Below are 23036 nucleotides of genomic sequence, written 5' to 3'. Positions count from 1 at the left end.
GACTGGACACCCACATGTAGGCAGAACAACATTTCACTGTGCCTCTTGGTGAAGTATCCCCGCACAGCATGTCTGGAGCCTTTTCCTAAGAGAACAGATGGTCGTGGGACCCAGAGCACCATCAGGGCTCCCATTGCCTCTTCTCCAAGTCTGTGTTTTCCTCGAGGGCGGCACCCACCCACACGTTCCCAGAACAGCAGCAGGACCCTGGCATGCATTAGGACAAAAGCTTTCTTTTTTATTTCATTTTTGATAAGCCCTACAGAGACGCCCTGGTGAGAAGCCAGCTCTGCCTCTCACACTCACAGAATAGGCTGTTCTTGGGCAGGCGGCTTTGTTCCTGTGGGTCTTTGCCACCAGCCTCCCAGAAAGAACCCATTTGAGACCTGTGGGGGCGTGAGAGGAATGGGTAGGCGCTTTGAGATTTCATCTAGAGCAGTTATGGCTTTTAAGGCACTGGGAACAGAATCCATCTCGAGGGAACATGGTGGGGAGTATCATAAAAATCTGGGGGTCCTCAAAGGCAAGAGGCCCACTGGACCTCGAGAATGGAGAAATTCTCATGATGCTCCTACTTTTCATCTGTGTTTTTCTCTACCTGCCTGCCTCAGTAGTCTCCTGTTACAGCTCTCTGTTTTCCTGCTTCTCCCAAGTTGTAGATGGTGGACGTTCCTGCCTGCCCACCCAGCCTCCTCCCACCCCCGTGCCCTGTTTCTGTCTTCTTTTGCAGATCTAGCTCAGATTGCTTGGCTGTGTGGCTCCAGTGGTTACAGTTCCTAGGAGGGAGAATCTCATTGACCCAGGTTCAGGTCGGGTGAATACTCTAGATCCAGTCCGCTCTGGTCAGGTGTCTGCTACAGCTGATTTGGGGGCAGCTTCTAAGAATCAGCATTGGAAGTAAGGAAGCCAAAATCTTCTCTCAATCACCAGAGATGTGATCATCACAGACTGACTTTGACCACATGGATTTTAAATGCTACTGGTGGCTGCCAGTTGTATCCTGGATGCTACTCTCTGGGCTCCCTCTGATACCTTCTGTGGCCTCTAGCAGAGCACAGCATGGGCACCGCCCCAAAAAAGGCCTGTGCCGCCTCATCGTAGTGCCAGAAGGGAAAATGCAAACTGTACTGTCACCAGCCAAGCACCTCCTAGTAGCATGACAGGCAGGCACTGAGGTGGGAGGAAGGAGGTGGAATGGTGATCTGCCAGATATGTGCCTTGAGGATCAAGTGGATCCTCATGGCTCTCTCCTTGCCTCCGGGAGCCTCATCATCTTTATAGTTGAGCTTGTCCTGACACACAGCTAGGCTTACATCCCTTTTACTCACATCAGCAGGCCACATGCCTGCCATTGTCAGAGCAGCCTCAAGCGGATTGAAGAATTCTGTTTTTATAGTTGACATCTTGTCCTTGGGATCGGGTTTAAGGTGTCTATAGCCTGGCTTCTGACTGAGAAAAACCAAGGGTCTCTTGGCTTCATCTCCTCAGGAGGTCCACTTGGAGGGACGATGCAGCTCCCAGGGCAGGTGTGGTCCCTTTCCTGCAGCCCCCTCCCCAGCCGAGCCCCTTGCTTTTCTTTAGCCTCTGTCTCCCCTCTCCTCTGCTTTACTCCACCCACTCCCCTGCTGGGTGTTTCTTGGCTGATGATCTGATGTCTGGAGGAAGGCTCGCCCCCAGCAGAGACTGCTCAGATGGATTCTGCGATGTGTGGTGGCTTCAGGCAGACAGGCTGTAACTGTTTGGTCGGGGCCACAACAGGACCCTTTTCCTTCCTATAGCAGATTGAGCAACAGAAACCAGCCAGGCACAGGGACACAGCCAGTGAACTAAACAAAGACCTGATCTGGTGGGGATGAGAGTAATAGCACAAAGGTGTGACACGTCAGGTGGTGAGAAGCTCTGGAGAGAGATTAAAGCAGAGGACCTGGGAAGGGGATTTGCTGCTTTTAGTGAGGGTGGTTGGAAGAGGCCTCTGACAAAATGACATTTTAATATTTGCCCGAAGGAAGTTGGGGAGTGAGCAGTGTGGCTGTCTAGGGAAGAGTGTTCCAGGCAGAGGGAGGAGCTACTGCAGAGGCCCTGAGGCTGGAGCATGCTTGGTGTATGAGAGGGAGAGTGAGGAGGCCAGCATGGCTGGAGTGGATTGTGTGAGGGAGAAAGTGGCAGGAGATGAGGTGATGGTGGGGCCTTGTAGGTTATTATCAAAACACTGGCTTTCTCTCTGAGATGAACCATTAGAGGGTCATGAGCTGATTTGGGCTTTAACAGGACACACTGCATTCTGGCTACTATGTGGGCTCTTGGTGGCAAGTGCAGAAACAGGGCCCCGGTTGTGTCCTGGGTGTATAGAGTGTGCAGAGGTTGTACCAGGTGGACAGTGATCCCCAAAGAAGATGTGAGTCCTTTGCTGGGTTCAGATCTTAGCTTGGGTGAATTGATCTGCTTTTCTCAGCTTCCATGTGTCATCTGTAAAATGGGAGTAACAGTGCCTGCTATGAGGAGTTGCTGGGGGCAGGTGCATTCTGGGATGGGCAGCAGCAACAGTGACGCTGTTATTGCACATAATCTCATTAAAGGTCCCTGCGTCTTAGGCACTAAGTGGTGTATTGTCCCTGCAGTTTAGCATTGGCAGAGTTGGATAGGCTGAGACCTTATCACCCTTCCATTTCACAGATGGGGAAATAGGTAATTATAAAAAAGAGATGAATCTGAGTGAGGATTCACCTCAAAACAGGCCTACACATTGCCTACAGAATATATTGGCTAAGAAAGCGTTCTCTTCAATTTGGGGACCAAGGGAGGTTTTTAGTGTTTGTTGTTGTTTCTTGGTGGGTATGAGAGGGGCAGGGTTGGGCTACATCAGCTTGGCTGTGTGAGCAAGTTAAGGTGTCAGTCCTTTTTCTCCTCAAGTTTCCTTAACATAACTGGATTTTAACATTTTGAAAATAGACCTTGCTATGGAAGCATTATTTTCTTTCCTCTGGGACTGTGATTACTAAAAAACAGAATCACACGGATGCCGAGCTCTCTTCTTCCACAGGTGAGAGCAGAAGAAGGCTCACTTTAAGTGAACCAAAGACCTCATAGTATTGTTGCATCTACATGCAACTCTTATTTGTGAAGTTGTCAGACATAGAGAAAATGAAAAAAGAATAATAGGGCTTCGCTAGTGGCGCAGTGGTTGGGAGTCCGCCTGCCGATGCAGGGGACACGGGTTCGTGCTCCGGTGCGGGAGGATCCCACATGCCGCGGAGCAGCTGGGCCCGTGAGCCGTGGCCGCTGGGCCTGCGCGTCTGGAGCCTGTGCTCCACAACGGGAGAGGCCACAGCAGTGAGAGGCCCGCGTACCACAAAAAAAAAAAAAAAAAAAAAAAGAATATTAAATACCATGTGCTCACTACCTAGATTCCACGATGGTTGACATTTTGTCATATTTGCCATTTCTGTCTACTTATAGGTATATGTAGGTAGATATCTATGTCGGGTTTTTTGCTGAGCCATGTAAGTTGCAGACATCATGATACTTCTCCTCTAAGTTCTTGAGCATGCTGTAAGAATGAGAGTATTCTCCCTATCCTGCTACTGGTCACTTCTGAGAAAATTTTAAATGATTCAGTAGTATCTAAAGCCAAATTCATATTGAATCTACCCCAGTTGTCTTCAAAGTGAAAACCAGAATTCAGTTGAGGTTCAGTTGGGTATTATGTCTATAGTAACAATCTAGAAGAGTCTTTATACCTCACACTCCTTTTCCAAAGAGAGAAGGCTTATTATCTTATAGAATACCCCATGTCTGTCTCATTGTTTTCTCTTGGTTGTTGTCTAACTCCTTCCACTGCCTTGATTTCCAGTAAACTAGGAGTTGAAATGTCTAAATAGTTTCTGGTTAAAACATTTTAACGTGAAGACTTCTTACAGAATGTTGTGCACTTTGTACTCAGCACACCGTGGGGAACATCACTATTTGTAATGCTAAATTTGATCTTTTTTATGAAGGGGCATTTTACCCTTTGCAATTAGCGGGCGGTCTGTGAAGTGCTTGGACATCCTCCATGTGCTCTGTTCCTCATCAACCTTTCACCTACTGGTTTTTACATCAATTGATGATTCTTACCAGAAGAAACTATTTCATTGGCATTTACAAAGTGGTAATTTAAAATTTTTTCTTCATATCTTCTACATTTATTAACTACCATTCTACTATTACACAGGGTAAAACTTAATTCTTTAATCACCAATCACCAAGGTCAGGAGTTGGCTTTATAGTCATCCCCCATGGTGACAAGGGACTTCCCCCCCTCTGTTTATTTGTTTGTTTTTAGTATACTAGGAGCTCATATTTTACTTGGAGCCTTAAAATCATAGATATTCATTATTCTTTTTGGTGCTCACATTGCCCCAAAATTGGCCAGTAGGAGCCCCTTCAGGCAGGCTCCAGTACCTTTTTGACATGCTCCCACTATTTTTAATCATTTCCTTGTTTCACTTCTCTGATACTGGCATCAGTCACCTCTGCAAAGAGCTCTGGTTCCTTTCAGTGGGTCTCATAGACTTTTTTTTTTTCATTAACAACTTTATTGGGTATAATTTACACCATAAAAATTTTAACTTGAACATGTTTGCTGGTTAAAAACTGATTTTTATAAAGTACTGATTGAGTTCATTGTATCTATAAGCTCATTTGTCTGCCTTGGAGTTTTCTTTAAAAATAGTAGTGTCACCTGCTATTTCCCATGGAAAAGGCCAGGGGTGTTTTGGATAACTTAGGCATGTATTATCCAGTTCTCCCTTTGGTGCTCATGGCAGTACTTGTTGATTCATATTTCTGTTTTTCCTATTTTTTTTTACCTACTGAGGAACTCAACTGAGTCCTTGCATTTCTTCTCTCAGGCCCCTTTAACTTTGGCCTGATAAATTCTAGCAGTATAAAGAGCAGGAGGAGGAAAGGGAGAGAAAAGGGGGAATAATCAGCTCCTGGATGCTGCTGTCTCTGCTCTCATTGCCTTTACTTTTCCCTTCCCAGGAGCTCACGCCATCCTGGCCTGCATTCAGTTCCCCAAACACACCAAGCTTTCCCCCCAGGAAGGTCTCTGCCCCTGTGCTTAGGTGCAGCCACACTGCCCCCACTTCCCACCACATGGCAGGCTCTTCTTGCAGCTTAAGTGACACCCCCTCAGTGGGTCTCCCCTGACCCTTGACTAACGTGTGTCTTCACACATGCACACACACTCACGCCTCTGTCTCCAGCAAGGCTCCGGTCCTTTGCTTTCCCCACAGTCAGGCTGTGTGTAGTTACATCTACCCTTTCCTCAGGAGACTGCAGGCTGCAGGAGGCCAGACCCACACAAGTGGTGTTCTCCAGGTTCTCTCCCCGTTGGTGCCTGGCGTGGAGTAGGTACTCAGTGACCATTTTGAGTGGTCAGTTAGGACTTGGCATTAGACTCCAGCTGGAGTGTGGAAAGCCCACATTCCTGTTATGATTGGTATCATACTTCTGTTGCCTTTGGGTTAGAATAAGAAAGAGAATATTTACAACATTTTGGACTTTGCCCAATCCCTCTGGATTGATACAGTTGTAACCACTCCTTCCTCTCTCACCCACACACACAGGTCAGCACACCAAACCTTTCCCTCAGTCATTCAACAAATGTATTAGGAGCTGGGCAGGGGGGGAGCCTCAACCTTGCCCTGGAGGTGCCTACCTTGTAGGGAGTGCCTTCCCTTGTGCTTAACATTATAAGGGAAGTGCCTTGAGCAACCCGCACTTGGGGCTAGAAGTGCGACATGGTCTTGGATGTGTGTGGCTCAGGGGCTTGCCAAGTGTGTGCAAGGCCTGGTGGGGGCAAAGGTGCCTTTGATTTTTCTACAAGTGTTGTTGACCATCTGTTATATGCAAGGCACTGTTCTGGGAACCAGGAATATAGGCGTGAAGAAGACAGAGTCCCTGCCTTCATAGATCTTAAACTGTAATGGGAAAGACAGATGATAAATAGGATTAATAAGCAAACATTGGACATTAGCCAGTAGTGCTGAGGGAACAGGAGAAGGTTGAAACTTTAGATAGAACAATGAAGGTGACATTTGAACAAAGACCTGAAGGAGGTAAGGGAGTAATCCGTGTGACTGGGTAAGAGCATTTTAGGCAGAGGAAACAGCAAGCTCAGAGGCCCTATGGTGGGAGTATTCCTGGTGTGTGTATACAGAACATAAGAAAACAGTGTTCTCGAGTGGAGAAGTGTGAGAGGAATCAGAGATGAAGTCAGAGAGGTGGTGCTGTGGGGTGGCAGCTCTTACAGGGCCCTGTAGGCCATTTTAAGGACTTCAGCTTCTATTCTGAGTGAAACGAAGAACTAGGGGAGGGTTTTGAACACAAGGGTAATAGGGTCTGACCTGTATTTTAAAAGAATGCCACTCTGGCTGCCATGTCAAATTTAAACTGTAGGAGAGCAAGGGCAGAAACAGGGAGACCAGCAGGGACTTACTGTAATAATGTGGAGCCAGCCTCCAGGATTCATGCCTCTAACCATTATACCTGACAGCTCCTGCCTCTGTGTTTTCTGGAAAACAGAAAAAAGAAAAAAATTCAAGATCATGCATATTTCTACCATTTCCAGATAGCCACTGTTAAGTAGTGTTTCCTTTTGTGCATCTCTTCCCTACCCCTATGAGACATAATGTGGCAGTCTTCTTATATTGTGATAAAATAGAAAATGGAAAGGCATGCCCACCAGAGCTTGCATTCTGGTTTGCATCCTGCAATTCTGTGCATGGGCCCTCCTTTGAAAATACACTTTTGGTCATAGAACCTAAAGGAATTTAACCAAAGGTTAGAAGCATTTTCAGAAAACAGATAAGAAATGTTCTTGCACTTTGTGTGATGGGGAAGCAGAAGCTGGTTCTCTCTTTGGGTCGGAATTTGACTTGTGATCATAGCACGTGCATGGGGTTCTCAGAATTCCAGTTCAGGAAGGCTACCCTGAGTTCAACTGCAGAGGCCTGGAAGTGGAACAAAGACATAAGCTTTGAATTAATGCCTCATTGTGTAGAATCTCACCCATCATGATTGGGACAAGGGGATAGTTGATATGTTAATCATAAAAGTGACTTGGTTCCTCTAAACATTTTATTTAAATCCAAACATATATCATTTACTAAAGGGCCGTGTCTTTCTTTTAGGGTGGGTCTTCTGGTGGAGTTTCCTATCAAGGTTCTTGCAAAAACTGATTTTGGCTTCTTTAAAGTAGAGCAAGGACTGTTGTGAGGTCATCTAAGTGCCAAACCTTTCCAGGTTTTTAAGACTTCTTTCTCTGAACATACATTTAGTCTCATCCACACACAGTTATTCACTAGCAATATTTTTTAGTGAATTGCCTTATTGAGTATTTCCAAAATATCAGCTAGGACTGTACTTTTTCTGTTCACACTCATATTTCATTTATTTACACACTATTTAATTATATTATCTATCTTCAGTAAGTATAACTGACATAAATGGATTTGGGAATAAACATAGCTGATTGACCCTTGGAAAGCATAAAACTCACATGGGAAAGATGGAGTGAGGATGAGCTAGAGACTGGGGCACGAAGGAGCTTTCACAGCCCGAGGCTGTGCAGGCTGTGGTTTCTATAAGAGTCTCTGGCCAGGCAGCTCAGTAAACGGTAGTTGAGAGAGCTTCTGTATATAGTAAGGAGGAAGGGAGGCAGCTCAGCCTAGGTCAGTGTGCCCATCTGTGCCTAGGTTAGTACATCCATTTGGGGATGTTCCAAGTAGCTTCAAAGGCAAATCTTCAGAAAAATTGGTGATTTTCAGTTTGGTTCCCCCACCACCATTCAACCATTGCACTTTTTTGTACTCAAGAAACTACCTGGTATTGAGTTAAAAGTAGAAGTCCTTTCTCTGTCTCCCAACTGTAAAGTGGCAAGAATTTTAATATAGTTTGGGAAGTTTGGGGTTTGGGATATTCTGTTTTGTTGTTGTTGTCATTGTTTGGTTTAGGTTTGGGTTTTTTTGTTTTTTAGTTTTAAAACTTGCCATATTTGGGGCCCTGTAGAATGCTGCCTGTGAAAACCACCTGCAGAAATTCATCAGCTACTGAAAACCACATTGTGAGTCATGAGCTTTAACTACAACAAGTGGTGAGGCCATAGCTTCAGTGCCTTCTTAAGTCATCTTCCTTTACCCGGTAGAGGGTGTTTGCGGACTGTTCCTTCCACAAAGCAGGGTGCCCTAGAGGTGGCTCCTTTTCTGTTGGATTGTAAGTGAAATGATAAGCTAGGGGTGCTCCTTGGGTTTTGTCTTTTTTTTTTTTTAACATTTTTTTGTTTATTTTATTATTTATTTTTTTATTTTTTATTTTTAAAATTTTTTTCTACTTTTTGGCTGCGCAGCATGTGGGATATTAGTTCCCTGACCAGGGATCCAACCCGGGCCCTTGGCAATGAGAGACATAAGGACTTCAGCTTCTATTCTGAGTGAAATGAACTAGGGGAGGGTTTTGAACACAAGGGTAATAGGGTCTGACCTGTATTTTAAAAGAATGCCACTCTGGCTGCCATGTCAAATTTAAACTGCAGGAGAGCAAGGGCAGAAACGGGGAGACCAGCAGGGACTTACTGTAATAATGTGGAGCCAGCCTCCAGGATTCATGCCTTTAACCATTATACCTGACAGCTCCTGCCTCTGTGTTTTCTAGAAAACAGAAAAAATAGGATTAATAAGCAAACATTGGACATGAATAAGAGAGCAATGAGAGCCTGGAGTCCTAACCACTGGACAGGCAGGGAATTCCTTGGCCTTGGGTCTTAACCACTGCTTCTGTGACATGGGCTGAGCATCAGAGACACAGTCCGAGGGACCTTTGCACAGCAGCTGCTGTCCAAGTCTGCCTCTGCTGGTTCATTTGGAGCAAGAAAGAACCCTCCCTAACAGATGAGCAGCAGAAAGAGCCGAGCCGTGGGAGGAGTGCTGGGGGGAGAGGACCTGGAGACTTCCCCACGCTCATGCGCACGCTCTCTCTGTTTTTTTAAAGCCCTCCTGCTCCCTCTCCAGGGATTTGAGTCTAGTTCTTCCCCCAAAGAACAGCTAAAACAGTTTGGGAGGAGACCCAGGCGAAGGTGATGTCAACTGCCTTCCAGCCAGAGGCTGCTTTAACAGTCCCTCAGGCAGCCATAGCTTTCACTCTTTTCATGGCCTTGTGCATTTAACTGGAGACCCCCCAAATTTTCACATTTTTCTTACTGACTAGTAATTTAAAAGTGCCAAAAGTAAAAACTGCCATTCTGGGACTACCCCTCAGATTCTTCTCACCATATAGGGAAGAGGTCCAGAAATGGAAGCCTCACGCTTGTCCTGCTAGTTCTTAAAAATCATGCAAATGAAGCAAATCGAAAAGTGCTCATGAGTGCCAGTGTTGTGAGTGCCAGGGGTTGAGCTGAGTGCCACAGGGACATAGAACTCTGAGTCCCGGTCTGTGACCTTGAGCTGCGTTCAGTCAGGAGAGACGAGAATTCTTGAAATGGAGAATACTTGGCTATCCTAGGCAATTTCTGGGTCATGAGGTATAGATTTGTGTGGAATCAGAAGTGGAATCAGTCAGTTCTGCAGCTAGAAGGTCATGCTGGTGATCCAGGTTTTTGCTAAGAGTGGCTGTCACGTCTGAACTGTAACCTCAGTTGCCTTCTCTCAGCAGAGCGTGCTTTCTCTAGGAAATTACAGTGCTAACTTGGCAGGTGGTTTCACTGTTCAAGGGCTCCAGGTCCTGGCACGGAGATGTCCAGAGTTAAAATGGGAACAACTGCTGAGGCTTGACTTGCTGCCTGCTTTACCTGCTCCTTCCCAGACAGAGGAAGCACCTGCCATCCACTGCCAGGTTGGGTGTAGGAGGTAAACATATGTAGGATTTTAGTAAATCTCACTTTTTTCCCTTTCTCCCTGTTTTTTTAAAATAACAGTTTTACAGAGGCATAATTGACATGCAGTAAACTGCTGCTACTTAGCGTGTACAGCTTCATAAGTTTTGGTATGTTTCTTTGTTCCTCTTTGAAACCTCCCCCTTCTTCCCATCGCCAACAACCCCTGATATGTTTTTCTGTCAGCATAGGTCAGTTTGCATTTTTCTGAAGTTTTATATAAGTGGAATTATATAGTATGTACTGTTTTGTCTGGCTTCTTGCACTCAATAATTCATTCGTTTTTAATGCCAAATAATTTTCTGTTGTATGGATATATTTGGTTATCTGTTCATCAGTTGGCAGATGTTTGGGTTGTTCCAATTATTGGCTGTTACAGGTAAGTCTGCTGTGAATGTTTGTGTATATAAGTCTTTTTGTATAGCCATAAGTGTCATTTCTCTAAATATCCAGGAGTAGAATGGCTGGGTCAGATGGGAGGTGTATGTTTAACTTAAACGGCCAAACTGTTTTACAAAATGGTTGTTCTGTTTTAAGTTGCCACCAGCCATGTGTGAGAATTCCAGTTCCTCCACATCCTCACCAGTACATACATGATATGATGAGTCTTCTTAGTTGTACTCATTCTAATCGGTAGTAGTCATACCTCCTAGTGAAATCATTACAGTTTTTGTAATGATGATAAGGTTGAACATCTTCATGTGCTTACTTGCCATTTTTTTATCTTTTTCAGTGAAATCTATTCAAATCTTTTTGCCCTTTTTTAATTAAGTTGTTTTCTTGTTGAGTTTTGAGGGCTCTTTATATATTCTGGACACAAGTCCTTTATGAGATACATGCTTCATAAAGATTTTCTCCCAGTCTGTGGCTTGACTTTTCATTCTCTTAAAAGTATTTTTTAAAGTGAAGAAGTTTTCATTTTTGATGAAGTTCATTTTATCCTTTATGGATTGTGCTTTTTAACCTCATATCTAAGAAATCTTTGCCTAACCCACAGTCACAAAGATTATTTCCCTATGTTTTCATCTAGAAGTTTTATAGTGTTCATTTAGAGTTGATTTTTAGTTGATATTTGATTATGATGTGAAGGTTGATCCAGGGTTTTACTTTTTGCCTACGGATATCCAGTTGTTCTAAAAGCCCACTGTAATTTTCATCTCAGGCATTGTAGTTTTCATCCCTGGAAGTTTGACTTAAATCTTATTGTCCTTCTCTGCTAATTCTAACCTCTGTATCAGTTCTGAGTTGTTTTCAATTGATTGATTAGTTGCATTGTGGGTTGTGTTTTCCTGCCTCTTTGCATGCTTGGTAATCTTTGGATGCTAGACGTGAATTTTATGTTTTGGGGTGCTGCATATTTTTATTCCTAAAAATATTCTTGAGCTTTGTACTGGGAAACACTTAAGTTACTTGGAAATAGTTTGATCCTTTGGGGTCTTGCTTTTTTTTTTTTTTTAATTCTTCCTTTCTTCCTTCATTTTTTGGCCGCACCACGCGGCATGCGGGATCTTAGTTCCCCATCAGGGATCAAACTCATGCCCCCTTCAGTGGAAGCACGGAGTCTTAATTACTGGCCTATCAGGGAAGTCCCTGGGGTCTTGCTTTTACGATTTGTTAGGGGGCTCCCGAGCAGTGCTCAGTTTGGGGCTGATTATTCCTCACTGATGAGGCAATATCTTCCTGGGTTTCCTACCCAGTGCGTCATGAACCATTACTTTCTTCAGTCTGGCTGATGGGAACAGACACTGATCCCAGCCCTGTGTAAGCTCTGAGCACTGTTTCTTCTAAACCTTTGGATGCTCTTCCAGGCCTTGAGAAGCTTCCTCAAACACATGCATTGATTAGTACTTACTGTACCGAATACCCAAGGGGGACCCTCTGTATACCTCTGGGGGTCTTCCTCTACAGCTCTCTCCTCCCTGGTACTTGTCCTGTGGACTTGAGCTCCATCCCACTTTCTTCTCCCTGGAAACTCCCAAGGATATAAGCTGGGGCAGTCATAGGGCTCGCCTTGTTAGTTTCCCATCTCTCAGGGATCACAGTTTTTCATTGCAGTGTCCAGTGTCTTAAGTGTTTAACTATTGTCAGGGTTGTTTCTCTCTCTTCTTTTCATTTCATTTCGCTTATTTTCTTTTGTTAGTTTGTTGTCTTTTTGTTTTTGTTTTAATTTTTGGTTGTTTAGTTAGGAGGATAAATCTGATCCCTTTTCCTCCATCTTGGCCAAAACTACTGGTTTTGATGTTACAGCTTCTCTTATGTTCTGCATTCAGTACCGACAAACCTAATTCCCACTCCAGAAAGCATTGTATGCACATTCATTCCTGCTTCTTAATGGACATTGCTTCCTCTCTTGCATCACCTCCTTCCTCACCCTGCAAATTATAGCCATATAGAAGGTGGTCTCTTCCTCCGCGTTGGAGAAGCCTTTTTTCTAGCACCTCCTGGCCCCTTTAGCCTTTGCCAGTTGTGTGACATCCTGCTCAGATCTTTGGATATCATTTACCCTTTGGACTTAGATTATAGGAAATTCCCTCTTCACATATAAGGAACCCATTACCCAACACCACCACCTAACCGTCACTGTGAAGATTTCTTCTCCGAGGAAGTAGGTGAGATTGACAGAGGATGACCATGCTCTCAAGTTCTGGAGAGAGGCTCATGTCTTCTTCCCAGGGACAACAGCTCATCTGAAATAGGGTAGGAGAATACGGATCCTTGGCAAAGCTCCTGCTTAAAGCCCCTTTACTTAGAAATCCTGTATCTTGGCTTTAATGTTTTCTTTTTGCCCCTCAGTGTCCCAGAAAAGCTTAAGGGGGACATTTTCCCAGACCCACAGTCTCTGCACTGAAGAGCATCCACTTCTCCAGTTTGGCTCAGCAGCAGGTAGAGGCTGAGTCTCACCTGTGCCTCCAGCCTGGTACCAGTCAGACAGTTGAAACATCTCACCTTCAGGCAAAGCAGGATGGATGCATGTAACATCTAGAAGTTGCTTGGCAATACGTTTGATCAGGAATAAAAGGAAAGTGTAGGGAGTCTGTCTCAGTACCCAGTGGTTTTTATTGCAGTTAAAATACGATCTTGCTCTGATTGGGTGCATGTTCAAATTTGGTAGGAAATAGTATAATTCTTTTGTAGGTATACTGTATTTTTTTAAACTGTGAGTTGCAACCCATTAATGTATCATGAAATAAATCTAGGCAGTCAAAATCAGCAGTCTTTTTAAAAATGAGAAGTGCATGCCACATAGTAACTTACATGTAAATTTTGCTTCATTTATACACATTTATGTGTGTACTGGTTCCTGCAATAACACACTGGTCTGTCGTCACAGTGATAGCTCTTACTGATGTGGGTTGTTGAGTTCCATTTCTTTGTTACTTCTCTCATGGCAGCGCTGCAGTGGGGTGTACTAAGTAAATGTCAAATAAAATATTTACCTCATTCCAATTAGGTTACTTTCAGTTGCAAGTAACTAGAAATCTGACTTAAGGCAAAGCAGATTTTTAATCACCTCAGAATGCAGGTCTTAAAGGAGGTGGTTTGGGGCTGGTTCAGAGCAATGGGACTACCATTCTGGGGTTCCTGGCTGACTTTGTGGTTACAAGGTGGCTGCCATGGCTCCAGACATCACATCGTCACATCCTTACATGACAGCATGCAACAGGAAGGGAGGGCAGGAGCTTTCCTCCTGGATGTGTTTCTTTTTTTAACCAATGAGGCAGGTCTTTCCTGCAAGATTCTAGTAGATTTCACAGTTGGTCCAAGTGCCCATACTGGCCCATACAGCCACCTCACACCAACTCTGGCATAGGAGGAAGGCTTGGATTGATTCCAGTTCGTCTCCTGGGCCAGGCTGTTGCTGCTCCTGGAAATTTGATGTTGTTAGAATGGGGGGTGGGGGTGCTGCGTCTGGGTTTTCCAAAGGTCTGGAATGTGCTACAGCCTGTGTTTCAGGTGCCCCTCTGGGCAGGTTTTCTCTTTGAGTTTTGTCCAGCCAGCCTTTGCAGATAGTCAGGACTTAGAGGCCAGGGACCACCCTCCCATCCTCGGCTCTTTCCCACGTGGCTTCCTCACCTAGTAGTTACCTGTCTACCGTGGTTGCTCAGGAAGCCCTGGGGCTCTACTCAGGGTCTGCTCTAAAGAGCATAGACCAGGAAGAGACTAATTCTGGTCTTCAGTCTCCTCTCACCCTTAATGGCTGAGTTCAGTTGGGGTGGGTTCAGTGTATGAAGAACCTGAAATGGGTTAAAGGGAACGTCCGTAGTATTATGGAAAGTGGAGACCTAGTCTTCTCCCAGTTTCTCATTTATAAAAAACTATTCAAGTCCTGCCGTTTATCATTCCTTTTATCAGGTAGTGATTGTGTTCTGGTAAAGGAGGAGCTACATGCACACCCCAGCTTGTTAGTTCTGGGGTGCCAGTTCCTGGCTCTGCACTGACTTGGCATGGGTAGATCTCCATCCTCCCGTCTCCCTCTCAGCCCTCAGCTCCAGGCTTCAGGCAGTGTCAGCACCCACTCTGCACCCAGGACATCTGTCTCTCCCTCCTATTCTGTTAGGACAGCAGTTCCTTCCCGCCTCCCCCACCCCGTTTCCTATTTTGTCAAAATACAGAAAGTCTGGTGGCTGTGATAAAGCTGTCAATTGGTCTCTGCTTCCCCATTCCACCTACCAGTGTTGACATTGTTTTTTAGGCTGGGATTTCCCTCCACCTCTGAAAACATACAAACACAACAGACTTCTGTGTTTTGCTGGGTCTTCTGAGTGTTGCTTAATTTAGAACCATGGTGGCTGCCCAATCTCCGCCTCCAATGAAATCAGCTTTGTGTTAGTTACATGTCAGCAACTGGCTGGCCCCTTCCAGTCTAGGATCCTGGTGTGAGTTTTCAGGACCTCAGTGATAGCTATCACAATTGGCTGATACTGGCTTCCGGAGAAACCAATGTGATGGTCTTTTTTGAGCAAGGAGTTGCAGGTGTCTATTCGTCTTTTGTCGTGGCACTCACCCTCTGGCATCTCCATCTCTGGAATGCCCCCATTTAGTTGAGGTTGCCATTATGGGTTGTCTCGCTTCTGGGAAGCTGGAATAGTAGAATGAACATGGTTTTTGGATTTATAGCCTAGCTTTACAAGTTCACTTCTCTCTGCCTCCGTTCTGTGAAATGGGGACAGTGCTGTGGGAAGGATTGAATAAGTTCATATGTGGAGAGTGCCTAGCCCAGTCTCTGACTCGTAGTAGAAACACTGCCCACAGTTCAGAGTCGTTAGCAGTTCACTGGTGAAAGGTTTTTGGTGTCTTCCAATGCCACTTCTCTGATTCTCCGACACCAACTGGTATCCTCCAGTTCAGTTAAGTTCTGACACTACCCACATCTCTGTAAAAGGTGACGAATGAATTGAGGAAGGAATATGGCTTCTTGCACATGGAGTGACTTTGAGCTGTTCTGTGTGCCTAAAGGGCCCACAGTTACTCTGTCTGGGAGGAAACCCACAGGGTGCTGGGAATTCCTGCTAGGAGTGTGTCCACTTCCCCATTCTCCAGAACAAGGTAGACTACTGCCTGCCTCTGTATCAACTTACTGCTTGGAGCTGGGGAAGAGCGTTCACAAGCCTGGAGTAGAAGGACTACCCCAGCTCCTCAGAGGCCCACTGAGGACACAGGAAATCCTCCTAGGACACCCTGCCAGGCCCTCCAGTGCTGGCCCGTGGGACTGGCACTCTGCTGCTGACTCTGACTTGCCTCATGTCATTACTCCTCGTTGCTCATGTTACAACTGCCCTTTTCCACAGGGATGCTTGAAGATGGAAAGAAATTCGATTCCTCCCGGGACAGAAACAAGCCCTTTAAGTTTGTGCTGGGTAAGCAGGAGGTGATCCGAGGCTGGGAAGAAGGGGTTGCCCAGGTATGCTCTCCGTTGTTTCTTTGTGTTTCCTAGTGTCTATTTCTTAAATTACGTTTATAGGTGGGAAAAATTTCACTCCTAGCTCTGTCACCCAAATAACTCCTTTTATTAATGTTTCTTGTAGAATTTCTTTAAGTGCCCCCCCCTTTTTTCTCTTAGACACACACACACATTGTTCTGTGCTTTGCTTTTTCACTTAATCCATATCTGATACTTTATATACCAGGATATAAAAGAGGAGGAAGCTCTCCTCCTCATAGAGCTACACAGTGTAGGCAGACCTCAGAGATATTGCAGGTTCGGTTCCAGACCACCACAATAAAGCAAATCTTGCAATAAAACAAGTCACGTGAAGTTTTTGGTTTCCGAGGGCATATTAAAGTTATGTTTACACTGTACTATAGTCTGTTAAGTGTGCAATAGCATCATGTCTAAAAAAACAATGGACAGTTTACCTTTGAACAATGTGGGGGTAGGGGCATCCCTCCCCCGCCCCCTGAACAGTTGAAAATCCACGTATAACTTTACAGTCGGCCCTCTGTGTCTGCAGTTCCTCATCCAGGGACTCAGCCAACCACGGATCACGTAGTATTTAGTATTGAAAAAAATTCACGTGTAAGTGGACCCACATAGTTCAAACCCGTGTTGTTCAAGGGTCAGCTGTACATACCTTAATTTAAAAATACTTTATTGTACAAAAATGCTAACCATCATCTGAGCCTTCAACAAGTCATAATCTTTTTGCAGTAGTAACATCAAAAATCACAGATCGCCATCCAAATAATAATAATGAAAAGGTTGGAAATACTGAGTGAATTACCAAAATGTGGCAGACATGAAGTGAGCAAATGCTATGGAAAAAATGGCACCAATAGATTTACTCAACAGAGGGTTGCCACAAACCTTCAATCTGTAAAAAACACAGTATCTGTGAAGCACAGTAAAATGAGGTATGCCTGGATTCCCTGGATTCCCTTGGGTGTGCTGTAATTTATTTGACAAGTACCCTATTGATGGCCATTTGGGTCATTTCCAGTATTTCGATATTGTAAACAATACTTCAGTGACTAATCTTGAATGGACTTTATTTTACATTTGTGCAAGTGTTGCCATAGGCAGATTCTTAAAAGTGGAGTGAGTGGTTCAGTGGCTGTGCGCACTGGATTTTGACCTACTGCCAGGTTGCCATCTGTGGGGATTACACTGAGTTGCCACCAGCGGGCTGTGAAGGTGCCTGCTCCTCCCAGGCCCTCCAGCACAGTGTGTTGTTAAAAACTTTTGGCTTCAGGACAGTATAATGAGTGAAAAATGTTATCTCGGTATCATTTTAATTTGTGTTTGTCTTACTATTGACCATGTTGTGTCGGACCACTTCTGAGAGGTCAGACTCATGGAGAAAGTCATTTTGCTTGTCTTAAGTGTGTTTCTTCACCTCTCACCTCCCAATTTGTGTAAACAGCTTTTGTTCTGCCAACTCTTCAAAATTCCCAGTAGATAGTAGGGGACCCAGGGTTGCCAAATTTCAGTTGGATTTTATCCTTCCACTAAGCCCAGGAATTTTCTTCTTGGCACTAACCAGGTAAAGGGATGTTTACGGTGGCATAAGACCCAGCAAGCTCTATAATAGGCCCTGCCACGATGGATAAATTAGTCTACTTCCTCTCACCAAAGAGAATTGGAGATTTAACCAGTGTGGAGAGAAGGATTTGTCTTTCTCTTTTCCAGAATACACTTTGCTCTATTTCCTCTATAAAATATCACTGATTTATCTCCAAATAAACTGCTTAACTTTCAGAAACTTTAAGCTATCCTATTCCCAGGTGTCTAGATTTTTGTTCCAGCATGACTGAGGGTTGGCAGTACAAAAAGGAGAGGATCTTTGTGGCTTACTTCCCTTTGGAAACCTCTTCAACTATACCTTTCTGTCCCGTCCTGTTCCCACCCCAGAAGTCTGGCAGGCTCTTGCGTCTGTAGCCCATCCCCCATCTCCCATGCCAACCATTGTCCACCCCACAACTCATCTTCTGTGGCTGTTCCAGCACTGGAACAATCATTGTGTTGTGTGTTCCAGGAGCCATAGCTGCCACCAAGATAGTGTTACCAGTCTATTTCACATCCCAGGCTTGGTGAGGCATGGTGGGGTGTTGGGGAGATGCCCAGTCTCCCCCTGCACCCAGGGTTCTTTGGGTCAGTCACAGCTCTGTTACTTGTGAGAAGTCTGGGTGGTCTGAGACCTACATAGAGCATCTTCTTTTAAATGCCTCTGTAGAATATTTATTTAGCAACTAAGTTAAAAGCACAGGAAGAAGGGAGGTTGTCTTGTGCCCCTTTTCCTATTCTCTTGATGTTGTGTTCTGGTTTTCTGTGTTTACAGGTCTGCAATCCTGCCACATGTACTATTTTGGCAGCTTGCTTTTTTCATCTAACGATGTGTCTTGGACGTCTTTCCATGTTAGTATAATTAAGGCCACTGTATTCTTTCTGTTGGCTAACCCGTGGTGCACATGTGCTGTGAAACCACTCCCCTTGCAGTGGGCATTTGGGTTGCTAGCAGATTCTGGAAGTGGAATTGCTGGGTAAAAGGATATGATTGTTTTGAATTTTATTAGATTAAGCCATATGCTTTCAACTATCCTTACTACCTTGGTCCAACATGTCCCAGTTTCTGAAGGGAGCTGTAGGAAGTAAGCCTGAAGCTTTCTCTTCAGTCACCATCTCTTGTTCTGGGTCAGAGAGCCAGAAACGCACACATGGAGACTTAAAAAAGATAGGTAAAGGGTGGGAATAGAGCAGAGAACCTGTTCACTGTTCAGAAAATAAGTACTTAAGCTTGTGTATTTGATTAGAAAATGAAAAACTACAAATACATTTTAATAAGTGAAAAATTTCCCTCCACCCTCTGTTCTCCCCATAGAGAAATGATGGTATTATTTGTGTCCTTCCAAAGATGTTTTCTGTTTATACAGGCAGGTATAAATATATACTTTCCTCTTTTCCACACAGTTGGTAGCATGCTGCTTTGTACAGTGTAGTTTGTACCCCAGAAAATCATACTGTCCTTTTTAGTTTTTCTGTATTTCTGAGTACAAGTATAAATCTAGAAAGTATAGAAAAGTATACTGCCTCAAATATTACTTTCTGTGTGTTTTCTTTTAAAGCAAAGTTTTGATCAAAGCACTCCTTTTTGAAGAGTATAGATGCCTCTAGTGACAGGCCACTGAAGGATTAGGTGGTGACACTTCTAGAGTGATGGCTGCCCAGAGTCAGATCGGTGGGACCTGGACAGAAAGCTTGAGAGCCTGATGGTTCTGGGAGGCGAGAGGGAATTTTATCTGCTGTCGGCTACCTTGGAGCCAGATATAGGGCTCATCCAGCGTGATCGCCTACCTCCACATCCCATAGAGGGTGTGCCCGCTGCCCAGGCAGCCGTGCAGTCACTGGAATGTCCTAGTCACACCGTCCTGGCAGGTAACCACAGCTCTGCTTCTTAAGGAGATATTTGGGGGGTGCCTCAGCTCATTCATTCTTCCTTGCTCTTTTCACAGATGAGTGTGGGTCAGAGAGCCAAGCTGACTATCTCCCCAGACTATGCCTATGGCGCCACTGGGCACCCAGGCATCATCCCACCAAATGCCACTCTCGTCTTTGATGTGGAGCTTCTAAAACTGGAATGACAGGAATGGCCTCCTCCCTGATCTCCCCATTCTTGGGTAAGGATCTTAGTGCTGAAGGACCTTCCTTTAACTCCCTTTGCTCCTCCCAAGTCAGGCACAGTGTTTGATGAGCATCGGAGAGAACCAAAAATGCCATGGGTTTTTTTCCCTTTACATTCTTCCTCTATTGGCTATCCTTTCAGTTTTAAGTGTACACCTTGGAAAGGAATGGCATGTGCTCTTGAAAGAACTCGTGGGGATGGGGAGCTGATGGTAGCTGTTTAAATTAAGTATTTTTATATGTAGCCTATAAACTAAAACTGAGTTGGGAACTGGAAATATAGGCCAAATTTTTAGTGCCAGCATTTTAGTTCTTTAGAGGTAAGATTGGGATGACTGACTTTGTTTGCCCTGCCTAGTTTCTGCAGCTCCCTCATCCATACAGTCTGTGGTTACTGCCTGTTAGAGGATATGAGAGAGGCATTACCACCTGGGCCACCTGCCTCGGGGAGCAAGCCCAGGACACACGAGGACAGACAGCAGGCCAGCTTGTTATCAGTGGGTTGAAAGGTGAGGCCTAAGGATGCTTATGAAGTGTAAAGGATGCTCTCAGTCTACGAGAGGCTCTTAGGGACCTAAGCCTTTCTATGCAACAGGTGAGGAGACTGAGGCCCAGAGAGAGAGAGGTCTTACTCAAGGTCACATCCAGACAGTGGCAAATTAGGACAGAACCCTTTTCTGCATCTCCTTCCTGGACCTTTTTTTCCTTCCTCTACCCTCATTTCTAGGCAACCAAACTCAATATCCTAATGGCGTCTAACTTTTCATGTGGGTATTAGAATCATAAAACACATGAATGTCTGTCATCTTCTTTCCACATGGCCCCAGACCTCTGCATTTGCTCCCCTCCCGCCCCTGGAACCAGAGGGTCACAGCCAGGGGCTGGGTGAGAATGCTTTTGTTTGAAAATGGTAGCAAGTGGCAGCCAGCCTGTTATGGAGTACCTTTGTCCTACTATGGACTTTTTAAAATAGAGGAGCCTTTTTTATCATTAGCTATTTCCTCCCAGTGGTTTGATCCCTAAACACCTGGGTCATCCAGGCCTGGTCAGGTTTGAGGACGCTGGCTGCTCCACTTGTCATTCCTGCCGGGAGGGAATTCTGACACTTTATAGAGCCTCTCTCTGCCCAGAGGTCTACACCTAGTCCTCACCCTGGAAAGCTGAGTCCTTTGAACATAATGTACTTGAGGAAGCCTTGGAGTTACCCTGATTTGGGAACAGGCTTTCTGGAAATCTGGAAGGACAGAGGAAGGGGAGAAAGAGGGGAGAGAGGGCTGAATGGCTATGAGTCACCCTGGCCTAAGCCTCCCCACACACTGCCAAAGCACAGCTCAGAGCTTCTCGAAAGGGTCTTGAGGGAAAGCCCAAGGGCAAACCCAGAAAGTTACAGGTTCGAGTGAGTGAATGAAGACTGCAGACATTTTCTCGGTCTGTTCAACATGAGGAAAACCAGCTTCGGGCTGTGCACATTAAAGCCCCTGGGAAGCTTTAAAGACTCTCTTGATGCTCAGGCTACCCCCCAGACCAGTTAACCGCCACCACTGGGAGTGGGGTCCAAGTGTTCAGGTTTTTTAAAGCCCCCAGGTGATTCCTATATGCAGCCAGGTTGGAGACTCATTGATAATGGGAAACTGTATTGTCAGCTGCATTGGTGGACTTTGCCTCTCCTGCTATCCTCAGCAACAGAAATGTGACCTTAGGTTTAAAAAAACACAACCAAGGTGAGCAGAAAGAGGCTGCTCACCTGGAAATCCAGCCCGAGCCCAGTGGGCCCTCCCCAGCTGGAGCAGAAGGGGCGAGGGCCAAGTCAGACCTCACAGCTGTTAGGGAAGGGACTTGGTGTGGCAGCAGCCTGTGGCTGTCCCTACTGCACCCAAAAAGCACTGAGTTGCTGGAACTCACCAACTTTCTGTCCCCAACAGATGTGCCATGGAAGGATCTGGCGCCTCCAGATGCGCACAGCGAGTCCGTACGGAGCTTTTCCTGATGTTCCACTACACTCTTTGTATAAACATCTTCCTTGACTGAATGTGTTCTGTCACTGGCTTTGCTCTTCCCCTTTCTCCTCGTATGTGTGTTGACCTGAACTATATGCCATAAACCTCAAGTTACCCATTTTAGTTTGTTTTCGTTTTGGGGTGAAGATTGAGTTTCAGTCCTTTGGATCTAGGTTTCCAGTTAAGTACTAGTCAAGTATCAACAGCACAAATAATGGGTTAACTTTAGAATAGGAATTGGTGTTGGGGGGAGTGCAAGAATCTTTATTTTATTTTATTTTTTTTTGGATGAAAGTTTTATCTATTATATATTAAACATTCTTGCTGCTGCGCTGCAAAGCCATAGCAGATTTGAGGCGCTTTTGAGGGCCGAATTATTCTCCAAGTTGAGAGATGTCCTCGGGTTGAATTAAAAGCCCTACCCAAAACTAAAGTGGGAAGGGGAGAGCCTTTGCCTCCACTGCCCCACCCCCACCCTCCCCTTAACCCTCTGCCTTTTGAAAGCAGATCATTTTCACTGAGATGTTGGACACTACAGGTGTGTGTCACCGGGCCAGCAGGGACCTCTGAAGCCTTCTTCATGGCCTGGCTTTTTTTTTTTTTTTTTTTTTCCATCCTGTGGTTTTTCTAATGGATATTTAGGACTTTTGTAATCTCATAGCTATCCAGGCCCCACTTCCTAAATTTTAAGAACTTTAATCGAAAGTTAAATTGAAGGTGCTGTTTGTAGACACTTAACACCCATGAAAGCCCAGCCATCATGACAAATCCCTGAGTGTTGTCTTAAGAAAATGATGCTGGTCATCACAGCTTCAGCATCTCCTGTTTTTTGATGCTCAGCTCCCCCTGCTGATCTCAGAGTTTCCTGGCTTCTCCTTCCTCCCTCTCACCCTCTGCTGTCCTGTGTAGTGATTTGGTGAGAGAAATTGCTGCCTTCTCGCCCACCCCCACCCCACCCCCTGCACTACATATGAGTTTCAAGTTTTATTATTGCAATAAAAGTGCTTTATGCTGGCTTTTCTCAGCTCTGTGTGATGGTGGTTACTTTCAGGTGCCTCCCCCTGCCCTTTGGTGCAAGGGGATGGGGTTGGGGCGTGGCAGTGGGGGTGCAGTGCTGGAGGCTGTGTCTTAGCAGAAGAACTGCAGCAGGAACGTCCTTCCCCGTTGCCCTCTTGGGAGATGGGATGGGGGGCAGTAGATCTGCATCTTCACCCATGGAGGGAACTTTGTGGAGTTCAGGCTGGGGTCGTCAGGGAGCCCCACCCCCTTGCCCATCATCAGATGTTCATTAAATGTGTGGTCTGGGTAGAGTTCTATGCTGGGTTCTCTGTGGTTGCCAAGAAGTCGGGGATGCAACCAGCAGCAGAACCGAGCCACCACCCATTTGGGGATGTGTTACCAGCAAATTGATGAAATGTTACGAAGGGGAAGATTTGGGTTTTAAATACGTGTTCCTTGGTGACACTTGGTGTGGAGGCTTTTTGTCACGTGGACGGTTTGGTTGCAGTAGCTT

General features: G+C 45.3%; 1 protein-coding gene across 2 annotated transcripts; it reads left to right on the top strand.

Moving 5' to 3' along the window:
* The first annotated feature begins 9788 nt into the window (after positions 1–9788).
* On the top strand, positions 9789–22547 carry FKBP1A (FKBP prolyl isomerase 1A). 2 transcript variants are annotated; one of them, XM_060123306.1, is made up of 4 exons: positions 9789–9884; positions 15700–15812; positions 19358–19522; positions 19885–21441. In XM_060123306.1, exons 2-3 carry the CDS (start codon positions 15702–15704, stop codon positions 19484–19486), a joined length of 240 nt encoding a protein of 79 aa, XP_059979289.1. In that variant the 5' UTR covers positions 9789–9884; positions 15700–15701; the 3' UTR covers positions 19487–19522; positions 19885–21441. The 2 variants fall into 2 exon arrangements, with proteins under 2 accessions (XP_059979289.1, XP_059979288.1); XM_060123305.1 differs by lacking the exon at positions 19885–21441 and adding an exon at positions 21449–22547 and having other exon boundaries at positions 9863–9884.
* The last annotated feature ends 489 nt before the right edge of the window (positions 22548–23036 follow it).

This window comes from Lagenorhynchus albirostris, chromosome 15 (genome assembly GCF_949774975.1).
Source record: "Lagenorhynchus albirostris chromosome 15, mLagAlb1.1, whole genome shotgun sequence".
NCBI lineage: Eukaryota > Metazoa > Chordata > Mammalia > Artiodactyla > Delphinidae > Lagenorhynchus > Lagenorhynchus albirostris.
Note: the sequence above shows the minus strand (reverse complement) of the source record. Positions and strands in the feature narration are given on the sequence as shown.

Excerpts from the sequence above, each read along its gene's own strand:
- FKBP1A (XM_060123305.1), top strand. The coding sequence starts at position 15,702 with ATGCTTGAAGATGGAAAGAAATTCGATTCCTCCCGGGACAGAAACAAG. Across the intron at positions 15,813-19,357 it reads GGGAAGAAGGGGTTGCCCAG|ATGAGTGTGGGTCAGAGAGC; the intron begins GTATGCTCTCCG and ends CTCTTTTCACAG.